At 37.4% G+C, this 13,012-nt stretch overlaps 1 protein-coding gene across 2 annotated transcripts in view; it reads left to right on the top strand.

The window, feature by feature from the left end:
* The window catches only part of EDIL3 (EGF like repeats and discoidin domains 3), a 372,749-nt gene that overhangs the window by 202,954 nt on the left and 156,783 nt on the right, over positions 1-13,012 (top strand). For both annotated transcript variants that reach the window (XM_058526450.1, XM_058526363.1), the window contains one exon: positions 10,766-10,879. In XM_058526450.1, the coding sequence (XP_058382433.1) occupies positions 10,766-10,879 (114 nt within the window). The remainder of the gene's footprint in view (positions 1-10,765; positions 10,880-13,012) is intronic.

The raw sequence follows: 13,012 nt of genomic DNA, 5'->3' as shown, positions 1-13,012 counted from the left end.
GTCTAGTCTGCTTTATTTCCTTCTCGTATATTTTTCATCTCACACATTGTAATTTTCGTCTTTAGAAGTTCAATTTGGGTCTCTTTTTATAATTTCCTTGTCTCTACTTAACATTTTCAATGTATGGAATACAGTCATAATAACCATTCTATGGTAACCATATCCTTGTCTACTATTTCTAAAATCTGGTTTGTTTCTTGCTTTTTCACATGTCTATTAATCTTGACTGGATTCCAGGCCTGAAATTTGCCTTGTTGAGTGCTAGATACTCTGTAGTCCTACATATCTTCTTGAGCTTAGTTCTCTTGCACAGTTAAGTTACTTGGGAATAGTTTGATCCTTCTGGGTCTTGCTTCTAACATTTGTTAGGTGGGACCAATGAGGTATTTAGTCCAGGACTAATTTATTCCTCACTACTGAGGCAAGGCCCTTCTGAGCCTCTGCCCAATGCCCCATGAGTTAGTTTTTTTCCCAGTCTAACTGCAGGGAACTGGCAGTTTTCCTGGCTAGTGTCATCTCCAGTATGGCTCCTTGTAGTCCATTCAGATGGTTCTTTCCTCAGTAGTTTCCTCACTTGCATGAGCTGATCCAGGCTCCACTGAATACTTGAGGGGACGCTCCGGTGTTCAGGACGTGCTCTGCATCTCCCTGTGGGCTGCCTCTCTGTAGCCCTCTGCTCTCGGGCACTTTGTCCTGCAGACTCCATCCTCCTGGGCTCTCCAGACACTCAGCTTCTTCTGTTTAACTCAGGGAGTTGGCCAGGCTCCAACAGGATTCTTTTCTGTGCCATGGCCTGGAATCCCTCTTAAGGCAGTAAACCTGAGCGACTGTAGAACCCACCTGGTTTATTATTATTCTTTCTTTCCTTATGTCCAGTGTCTGGAAAACTGTTGTCTCATATGTTTTCTTTGTTTTGCTTTTTTGGTTGTTTTAGGCAGGAGGGCAAATCTGGTCCCTGTCACTATGTCTTGGGCAGAAGCAGAAGTTCTCTTGAATCCCAAGGTTATCACTTTTAATGAAAAAATATGCCAATTTTGCCTACTCAAAAATGGGAGAAAAAATAAAATATAAAAAGCAATGGCTTGTAGACAGCACTTTGTTGGCAAGGGCAGTGAGTTGGTTGCTTGAAGTTGATTCTTCCATGGTGGCCTTGAGTGGGGCAGATGTTCTGTTGCCTCCAGCTCTGCCAAGAATACAGGAAGCCTCCTGTAATTATGTAGATGAGATTCTGGAATTGAGGGAAATTTAGCCACCCACCTCTTTCACCTTGATGGGAACTGAGATGCCTAAGAATTTAAAAAGGAGTCTTCCCTACATTTACCAGCCATAATGTGTGTCCATCAGCTATCGAGCTCAGTGATCTCTCAGGCAAAATGAATGGAGAGTTATACTAGTTTAAAAAAATAGTAAATGTTACCATTTTAGAAAGAAATGTATTAAGAGTGTCTGTTGAATTATCCCATTCAGTGGATCAAAATTTCCATGGGCTTTGCAATTATGGGGATAAATACTGTCTTTCATGCCTATCCAAGGCAGAGCTGCTCTTCTGTAGAATATTTATGAAAATCCTACCCATTTATTTACTCTGACGATAACCCCCAAAGTAGAAGTATCTGTGTACTGAAAGTCTCATGAAAAATTTACCTACATTTTCATCCAGCGACATAACCAAGAAACGTTCTATGGAACAAAATGAATATATATGAATACAACCTATCTTATAATAATGTAAATAGTTCTTTTTACAGTCCTTAAAGTTTACAAGATATTTTTTCCCATAAATTACCTCATTTAATCCTCAGAGTCACTTTAGAAGTATAATAGAATTCATCATTTTTAGACACCATTTTTAATTATGCCTTCCAAAGATATTGAAATGTAGGAGGAGGAGGTATTCTTATTTTATTATCTGAGTCTATATGTGTCTATAGGTGAGAGTTGATTTATAGAGTTATTTTTAAGAAATTAATTCTAGAGTTAAGTGAAATTATTTTTCTGTATGTACAAAATTTAACTGTGTATCAGTGCCTGTTATTTAAATGTGGCATTGCTTACATGCTTTCACTGCTTTATCATTTTTAGTATAAGTTACTGTCTGTGTTTTTTAAGGAAAAGTCAGCGTCATTGAAGAGAAAAATAATTCAACCTGGTGAACTGAAAGTTTTACTTTATTCCCTTGAAAAACCTCTCTTGGTAAAAATATATTTTAAAAAGCCACATTGGTGTTAAGCCCTTCTACTTTAACTTGTGTATGAAGTGAAATAAATGATTATCTGCAAGTGTCTTGCAGTTTGTATCTTCAAAAATATTATGAATTAAATTGCTGATAAGAGTACAACTTGGTGCTGGGGCCGGCCCTGTGGCTTAGCGGTTAAGTGCGCGCGCTCTGCTGCTGGCGGCCCGGGTTTGGATCCCGGGCGCACACCAACGCACCGCTTCTCTGGCCATGCTGAGGCCGCGTCCCACATACAGCAACTAGAAGCATGTGCAGCTATGACATACAACTATCTACTGGGGCTTTGGGGGAAAAATAAATAAATAACATTATAAAAAAAAAAAAAGAGTACAACTTGGTGCAACCACTTTAAAAACCAGTTTGGCTTTATCTACTGAAGTGTATAAATTACTCGACCATTTCACTCTTAGATATACCCAGAAAAAATTCAATATACTTATGCATGAGGAAAGATACACAAGTATGCTCACTGATGCTTTTATTTCCAGCAGCAACACAAATTATCCATTAACAATACAAAGGGAAAATGCCTGTGGTACAATGTACAGTAAAATAGAAGTATCATAAAGCAATGAAAATGAACTCACTGCAGCCACCTGCAACAACATTATGAATGAAACCACAAACAACAGAGCACGTACTGAAAGATTGCATTTTTTTTCTTACTATAAAGTTCAAATATAGGCAAGAATAAATGATACGGCTTAGGAATGCATATTTAAGTAACAACCCTGTAAACCACACAAAGAGCAAGGCTGTGATTGCCATAGCAAGCAGGGGATCAGCTTCCTTGGTGAGGGTGGAGGGGATGTTGTGAATGGAAGAGGCACGTGAAGACTTTCGGAGTGCTGGCAGTGTTCTTGTGCCTGACCTTGGTGGTTGTTACACAAGTTGTCTCTTAACAATAATTCATTTAACTTTATTGTTTTGTGTACTTTTCTGTGTGTATGCTATCTTTCAAATGAAGATTTTAAAATAGTGTGAATCTGAAAAATAAAAATTTCAATTGTACAAGTACAGAATATATCCATACCCTCTATAAAGAAAGAGACAAAAACAAATGTATTCCTTTCATCTGAATGCAAAGTTAAAAGATATATGAGAGAATTTAAGAGCCAAAGTAATCCATTTCTAAATGAAAAGCAGTTGTGGATTTCAGGAATAAAATTAGAACAGATGCCCATTACACTCAAACCACTCAAGATTTTGAGAAAAATTATTAAGAGGAATAAAAGGATTGGGGAAAAAATTATCCCAAACTAAGATTTTAGGACTGGAGTCTTTGACCTAGATCAGCACTGCTAATATTACTAGAACGTTATAAACATTTTGAGATCAAGGACCGTGTATTATCACCTATTCGTCTTCAGCACGTAGAGTGGTACCTTGAAGACAAGGATGAAGTGATGGTGAAGAGAGAGAACTAATATTTTCTAGTGGTGGCACAGTGTACTGGTGAATAGCATAGATTCTCGAGACAAAATATATGGGTTTTAATCTCAGTTTTACCACCTGTGTGACTCTGGGCAAGTTACTTACATTTTCAATGTCTCAATTCCCTCATCTGCAAAACAGTTATGGTAATAGTAACTAGGTCAGAGGGTGTGATGTCATATATAAAATGCTTAGAACCATGTTTGGCATGTAGTAAGTAACCTACAGGTGGCTGGAAGTGCTAATTATTGTCCATCAGTTGTCATCTTGAAGTGCTGTTTGTCCATATGTGCATTATTGAAGCTTCCACAGAGGTAAAATCTAAAGATTATAAACTGTTTTGCAGAATGCAAGCAACAAATTTTGTTTGAGCAAAAGCCTTGAGAAGACTCATTTATCAATAATGATTTTCTACTGTAGGTCGTTTTCCTTGGGGTATACTGAAAATACAAAATGGAGAGCATGACCATATGCTGAAAATTAAATTGCTTATATAAAAGAAAAGGAAGAAAATAGGGAGAAATTACATTCTAGTTGACACTTCAAGTAAGATTCCCAGATAAAATAGAGGATGCCAAGGCAAATTTGAATTTCAGATAAATTATTTTTTTTGTACAAGTATGAGCCAAATATTGCATGGGCATCTTGTATTTTTATTTGCTAAATTTGGCAACCCTAAATATTGGGAAGTCTGCATGCGTTTCAAACCAAGCTAAATGTTAAAAGATACGTGGCTCTAGTCATCATGTCATGTGGTCTGAGTGATATGGACTCAACATAAATTTCCCTTCTGATTTTTTGAATTATTTTTCCAGAATGTTACCTTTAATGAAACTCTAGAGTGTGCGAATGAGCTTTCTAAAACACAGACCTATTCAATTCCGTGCCCCTTCCACACTTCTCGAATTCTCTGTTAACTCCCCAGTATTCAAGGACTAAAGTTCAAACTCCTTGACTTGACTTGTAAGGCCATAAAAATCTGGTCCCAGACTACCTAGTAACCACCATCCCTAGGAGTTCCACACACATAGTCCCTGTGCATATCTAGATACTTACAAGTGCTCAGTTCTCTCTGAAAACTTTTTGTTCGTTTATGTTCCTTCCCATTTTAACATATCTAAAAAATTCTTGCTAATCCTTTAAGCACCAACCAAATATTACTTTGTTTAGATAATCTTCCACATCTCCTCTAGGCAAAGCCACTGCCTCTTCTATGATCACAGTACATTTTGTACATAATGGTATATAGCACACATTTCACTATATTTTATTATGATTATCTTTCTCCTGAGCAGAATTATAGACGATGAGATCTTTTAGAACAGGAGCTATCTCTATTCACTGATGTATCCAATTGTGTATTTTAGAGCCTGCTTCATGGAAGGTGCCATCAAAGTTTTAATGAATGAATGAGTGGGTGAAGGTGACCATATGAATCATAGCTATTCTTCCCATATGAATCCCATCTCATTTAGCCAGTTATGGGTTTCTGATGACTCACTATAGAAAAAATCCAAATTAGTTGATCACCAGTATTGACCACTAGAACTAGAGAAAGCTGCAAGTGAAATAATTTAACATGCAGCTGACAGAATAGGGGGGTTAATTTTAGATAAAGCATTATGAATATGCAAAAATATATATGCTAACATACCATAGTAAAAGTAAGAACCAGGAAATATATGACTTTCGTATTTGGAACAAAGAACTATGGGACAATGAGGAGTCACTTGTAGATCTGTAGAATAATTAGATGCATATTAATTTGGAAAAATAACTTTACAGAGTAATTAGTTATAACTCCAGATAACTCAGAAGCATTTTGCCCAGTCAGCTAGACTCCTCCTCTAAAACTCAACATTCTCTAGTCTGCTAGACTGATTTAGTTATTGATATTTGAAGTTTCTTTGAGAAACTGCATTTATTCTCCTGTTAGAGCACTTGTTGCTTTGCAAGGTAACTGATTATTTATTTCTTTGTCTATCTACTGTACTGTAGCCTTGAGAAAAGTAAGGGACCATGACATATTAATCTTTGCATTCTTAGCACCTAGCATAGAAGTAAGTAAGATGGATGGTTGGATGGATGGGTAGGCTTCATATGCAGAGGTTCAACACAGTGTTTGTCAACCCTGGTCACCCTTTGACTCACCTGGACTCCTATATAAATAATATTACTGCCTTCGTTCCACCGAATTCCATTTAAATCAGAATCTATGGTGTGGGGCCTTTGCATCTGTATGTTCTAAAAATTCTAACTTTTAAAAGGAGCATTGTTGTAACTCCATTTTCCTTAATAGAACCCCTTTAGAAGTAGGCTGGTACACCTGCCCCAATGAAGGGACTCACTGTTACAGTACAGTTGATGACTCCCCAGTGGTCTGATATTCCCAGTTCCTTCTTGCCAATCAACAAATGTTTATTGCAGGGCAAGTTATGATGTTGCATGTCTCTGAGGTCGTGTCCTTTGAGATGGTTTGCTCTTTGGTGAAAATTTTCCACAGAGATATCGATTCGTTTTGACTTCTACTGTATGTTTTTCATGTAGCTTTTTTTTTTTGAGGAAGATTAGCCCTGAGCTAACATCTATTGCCAATCTTACTCCTTTTTTCCTTTTTTCTCCACAAAGCCCCAGTAGGTAGTTGCATGTCATAGTTGTACATCCTTCTAGCTGCTCCATGTGGGACGCTGCCCCAGGACGGCCTGATAAGCAGTGCACAGGTCTGTGCTCAGGTTCCCAACTGGTGAACCCTGGGCTGGCGAAGTGGGGCGCGAACCCCACCGCTACACCACTGGCCACTGAGCTGGCCCCTCAAGTAGCTTTTATTTATGAATTTTTTCAGTGCCTCAGATATTTGAGTTATAGCACCCTGGTGATTACTCCTCCCCCAACACTTCTTCTATCTCCCCTGGTTTTGGTTTTATAAGTCCCCTGGAATAGCTTTCTTATCTTCCTGCCCAAATATCTGATTAAGGCGAATAAAGCCTTATTGGAATAAGTTTATATGGAAACATCCTGGAGAATTGGGCTCTACCTGGATTCTAGTACCAAAAGTTTTTGCATCTAAATTGAGATCTCAAAATGAATGTTAGGAGGCCAGGATACAGATGGGCAAAGAGTATGATCTTTGTTAGTAAGTGGTGATGGATAAATATCTCTTGAATTTGGGTTTCTTTTTTTTACACAATTGTTCTTGATAACTGAAAGTTATCAATAAATTACTATGAAATGTTTGTGTGTAATATGTTCTGATTGAAGAATGCTTATTTTAATTCGGTTTTAAAATGAATTATTAATGATATAGCAGAAGACCAGATCAAGGGAGTTTAAGCACCCAAAATTAAAAATATACTAAACCGGTCCCAGAAATGACTGAGAAGTCCTGTAGATAATTCTGATTACGACACAATTAAATTCGGTATCTGAGTGGGAGAACAGAAATCCTAGAAATTCTTCGTAATTTATTCAGCCTTAAAAGAGAAATTTAAAAACCATAGACTTTAGATAAGAAAAAAAATAAAAGGTCAAATTTTAAAAGGCAATCACTCACAGGAGGTTGGAGAATATTTAATAGCTAATGGGGAGCCCCGGGAAGATGTGTTGTTAAGGATCAAAAATAGCAGGCTCTTGAAAATAAGCTTTTACCGGCTAATTAACAGTCAATAACAATATTGCAAGAGGAAAGACAGCCCAAGAGAAAGGAAGAAGGAAATCAAGAAATTATGTCTTTACAAAGAAAAAAAAAACTTTACCATGGTGTCCTTTTAATATATGAAAATGCAGATGCTCAGCCTGAGAATCAGTTGTTTCTTCTTGATGCTCACGGGGCCCAGATGTGCTTGGGGATGAAAAGAAGATAGTTTCATGATTGAATTAAGGTGTCTATGTCTCCACTCAAGAGGAGGTTAAATGGATTTCTGTCCCAAGAACGATTGGATGTCCTGGACTAAATGGTGGTCAGTATTCAAAATATTCTAAGCCAGTTTGGCAAGTAAATGTAGCTAAACTACTGAGGCCAGATGGCATCCCCTGAGGAGTTCTGGGGAAACTCAAAGATGAATTGGGACACTGATGGCCCAAGAGTGCAACTTGCTATCATTCCTACCCTGCAGAGTGCAAATGTGAGCCAGTTTGAAAACTAATTAATTAATTAATTATTTAGTTAATTGATTAATTTTAAATTTCCAGAGGAGGCCCCACGGCATCAGACTCCAGAAATCTCCATTTCATCTCTGGCCAGCTGGTGGAGTCTATAATGAAGAATGGGATTTCTGAACATTTAAATATAATTATCTAAAAAGAGCAATATGATTTCTGTGGCAAGAAGTTATGCCCAGAGAAGCCATTGTTTTTTGAAGGCACAAATAAGGAACTAGCAAATATAATTTCAATTTTCAAAAACTCTTTGTTCAACCTACCACTCCAAAGTCAATTTCACAGGTTTTGGAACTATAATTTGCACAATGATAGGTCTGACAAATGTCCAGAAAAAAAGAAGACTAGGAGTAACTGAGCACTTCTCAGGATGCAGGTGTATATAAGGTCATGAGTCCTCAGAGTGATCTTAATGAATATATGTGTTTGTCAGTTACTGGAGGAGGGTTCTCCCAGTGAAATCTCCACTGTGCATGGGTTGACATTATTTCTGTTAGCAAAAAACCAAGCCAAAGAGGGTTGGCTACCAACATGCCTTTATAAATCTGCATAAAATGGGCTAAGTGCAACATAATGGTAAAGATAAAGAATCGAGGTTATGCATACAATGAGAATGAATCTGTGTAGTTAGTTACAACAGAGCAGAGGACCTGGAAATCCTTGTAGAGTACTTCTTTGGTTCAAAGAAATGCATGTTGCTGTGACCAACTGTCTTTTCTCTCATCTCTTCCTCTCCTTTCTTCCTTTACCATGTTTTTGTCTTCTTTCACACACAAAAAAATGTGCCTCGTAAGTTTATATCTGGAAATCCACGTTCAGCTCTTGTTACTGTGCCTCAGTCAGACAAGATGGTGGGTTTTCAAAGTTTCGTGTTTTCAGAGTGAAGAATCAGGACTCAAGCTGGTTGTCTTGATTATAAAATCCAATTTTGTATGAGGATATTTTTTAAACAGTTTTCATGAAGCAGTCATAGAAGTAAAAATCGCAAAAAATGATAGCTATTATTGTTATATGTGAACTATTAATATGACCAAATATGGAAATTCCTATTTTATATGGGAACTGCTATGTCAAATTTTTCTTAGTTATAAAATAATCTAGTATATTCCAGTATATTTGGAATAGATGAGGACTTTTATTCTGCAAATGATAATGTCTTGATCTATGACAAAAAGACGTGTATCTGATTTATTACAAAGATGTTTAATTTTCATTTCATTACATTATATTCTGTGAACATTTATATCTAGTCTTTAATTAAACATGATTTACTCAAATTGAGGTCTGTTTCCATTTAAATTGCTTGCAGTGTTAATCACAGTGCAAATAGCCTTCTCCGCTGAAAGACCTCCTGCGTTATACTAATATCTAAATGCTTCTGTCTAATTGACATCTGTTGTCTGAGCCTACATGTTAACTACATATGTACATATGCAGAAATGTTTTACTTATTTTGCTAGTATGTTAAAGTACATAACTTATTTAATATAACCTTTGTATTTTTATGAATTTAGATTTAAGGTAGTTTTTTGAGTTAAATCAAAAAATGCACAAACAATAAAAGGTCATTATTTATTATAAATTGAGTATGGATATAAAGCATTTTCACCAACTTGGAAAGAGAGGGTAACCAATTCTGCTTCCGGAGGAGATAGTGTTTCAAAGAAAGACGTTAAAAGAAGGAGCAAAAACAGAGGTTTCCTAGCATTTTGCCCTCGTTTGGTCTTGAGTGGGTAATTTAATGATCATATTGCTTTAAGCGCTGTGAAAACCCAGGACTTCACGATACCTTTTGATACGTTGTAGTGTATCAGAAGGCACATTAATTACACATCTGAACTAATTTTTTTTTTAGATTGTCTGCACCACTATTTGTAATCTTTTGTTAGAAATTTTGTCAAGAAACATTTATCGGGCGCTAGTGGTCTTCCAGGGAGAGTGTGGCATTTGCAGAGGGACAAAGAATAGTGCAGGATGTGTGCTGTGGTAAAGCTCACAGTTTGACTAGGTAAAGGGGTGAAAGGCACGTAAATAGACAGTTCCTGAATAACACCATTTAGGTCTGTACGAAGGGGTTGTAGGAGTAAGAGCAGAGAGGGAGTTCAGTTGGAGCAGATGATGGGAAGAGGAGGCAATGGGGACTGGTGTGTGTCCTCCAGCCACTCCCCCAGCTCCCACGGAACCAAGCACGGTGTGCTTAGAGGGAGTGATGTGTTATCAGTGATTTCAAAATCATAGTCATTGTGTCTGTTGTCCAAAATTAGCATGGAAATTAGTATAATTTGCTGAGTGTTTTGTATTTCATATGATTTTGCATCAGGCGTAATAATGGTATATCAAAGGTAAGTCCCTTTAGTCATCCCAACTTTAGAAACCCTTGAATGAGATTAGGAAGTGATCATCATTTACATTTATTATACTTTGCATGTAACGAGCTTTAGCTATTAACTCTAATTTGCTTCTCATCGCATTCATCAAAGGCGAACTATTTAGAAACTAAAACACCTCTGTCAGTTAGAATTTTAATGAATTAAGATGAAATGAGACAGTGTAATTGGCAGTTGTTGCTGCAGGGGAGGTTTCTAGATCTTGTAAGTGATACCAATTCATCTCTCTATCAAGGTTAATTTGTTTGATTTAATTCTAAGGATACATGGAATATTTCCCCAAACTACTCCTATTTATTTTCAGGATTGGAGAGTGGTTTAGTTCTGTTGCTCTTTCTTTTGGATTCTCAATTCCATTTGAACTTGATTTAATTTGTTAATAAATTGTTGATTTTAAGCAGTATTTGTATTATTGACTAGAGACACACACAGGCACACAAACGTAATAGCATTACTTAGACTTTGTTTTATTTGAAACGCCTAAAACCTTCCAGTAACTAATTATTTTTTTCCACCAATAATGCTCTTCCTCTGTTCCTTCTGTTCTCCTCAGACATAAATGAATGTGAAGCTGAGCCTTGCAAAAATGGTGGAATATGTACAGACCTTGTTGCTAACTATTCCTGTGAGTGCCCAGGCGAATTCATGGGAAGAAATTGTCAATACAGTAAGTATTCACATATATACATTAACTTTTATTTGCATAGTTTCCATTTATTATGGAATCTGGATCAAAAAATATATAATTTGCTTCCAGAGTTCATAATTTATTGAAATGGCACATTTCATATTTATTGTTGTTAATCTTGTTAATATGCGTATATTCTCCAGGATTGGTCTCACTTAGCGCATGATGGGCATAGAGAGGTCACCTTATGGTCTGAAAGGAGAACAACAGTTCCTCAGAGACCCAAGTGCATCTCTCCCGTGAATCCCTTTCTGGCTCTTGAGTATGTAACCACTGTATGAACCAGTGGTTACTCTGATTCAGACAATAAATTCAGGACACTCTACCCAGATATCTCTCACAATGTGATATCACAAATGTGGGATGATTAGGCACATGTGTGTGGTGATGGTTTGTAATTAGTATTTGGGTGGTGAATATGATGTAATCTATGCAGAAATAGAAGTATAATGATGTACGCCTGAAATTTATACAGTGTTATAAACCAGTGTTCCTACAATTAAAAAAAAGATGAATTGCACATAATCAAATAAAAAATGTTTCTTACTCAAAAAAAAAAAAAACAGATGTGATATCCTCTATCACAAATGCAAAGTAGAGATAAAGGAGGACTCATGTGGAGCTGGACTACACATTAGTAAGAGTGTTACACACTATTTGTTTATCTTCTTGGAAGCCTAAAACAGTAGGATCTTGAGCTGATGGATCAAATGATAGGACAATAATTTGCCCGAAGTGTTTACAAAGAAGCACAAAACACCCCTCCTTCCCCCAAACAAACAAACAAAAAAACTAGGAAAGGTAATAACAGGATTACAGTGAGTGGGATGAGACCAGAATTGGGCACAAATACATGCTAGTGAGTGCAATAATGATATAGCTTACTAATTGCTGGGCACTTACAGAAACTTCCTAGTGCTACTGCTCTCATGTATATTACACTATTAGAGCATCACAACATTATGCAAATCCAGAAGGCAGATACAGATGAGAATTCAGATGCAGAAACTGAGACGCATAGGCTGTGTGGTTTCCCCAGGCTCTCAGAGTCAGTGACAGAAGCAGGACTAGAGAGAATCTAGAATCAAGTCTTGTGATTCCCAGTTCAGTGTATTTTCCTCTATCCAGAGAGATCTCTCGAGTTAGAGTTGAACAAGATAAACAGGAAAGCACACTACACCTCCTCTGTCTCTTATGCACACATACACGCGCGCACGCGCGCACACACACACACACACACTCCTTCCTCTTTAGCAAGAGTAACCATTTTATTTCTCACTTTCCCTCTCTTCCCTCCTCTTGACAATGGTAATTTATAAAATGAAACAGGAAAAATTATTGAAGAATTTATTTGGGTTGTGTATATAAACAGAATGATGATCTAGGGATGCTCATTACCTTAGTCCTGAAAAGCTTCATTACAATAATGAAATTCTGAATATCAAAGAAATACCTTGGATTGGGGAAAAACTTTCTAAGCTTAAAAATAATTGGAGAAGGACATCAAGCGTGAGTTGATGAAGGAAGCTTCAGACATGGATGAGTGGAAGGAAAGGACAGTCTGAGTAAGCAGGTCGAGCATATAACTTAATAGACCAATAGTCACCCAGTCAAGGAACCTAGCCACCTTCCTAGAAAGCATTGAACTGACCACCCACTAAGTTAACTCAAATTCAGATTCAACTGGTCCTTGGCCCACCCAGGCACAGCTCTTGCATCCTTCTTTTCTTTGGGTCATGGGACTTGAAGATAGCTACCTAGTCAGCACTGGAAGTTGTGCTGAAAAGCACCTCCAAGGTATCTGTAAATGAACACTTAATTAATATGATGCAGAACAAAAAGCTGATGCCAGTGACTATTTGATTTTCATGCAGCAAAAACAGAGACCTGGTGCCAGAATAAAGTACTGGAACTTTGTCAGAGCTTAAAACAATAGCTGAATAAGAGCGTGGTGGTAAGGCCACTTCTGACCCATAGGAGGCCTGGCCAGAGCAGCAATAGGAGGATGAGACCCTCTCATTTTCCTAAAAGGAGAACCGTACAGGGGATATGTCATGAGAACCCTGCCTAGCGTTGAGTGTCACTCTGAGGGGGTCAAGTGCTAACTCTCTG

This window comes from Diceros bicornis, chromosome 1 (assembly GCF_020826845.1).
Source record: "Diceros bicornis minor isolate mBicDic1 chromosome 1, mDicBic1.mat.cur, whole genome shotgun sequence".
NCBI classification, from domain to species: domain Eukaryota; kingdom Metazoa; phylum Chordata; class Mammalia; order Perissodactyla; family Rhinocerotidae; genus Diceros; species Diceros bicornis.
This window is presented reverse-complemented; position numbering and strand designations above follow the sequence as displayed.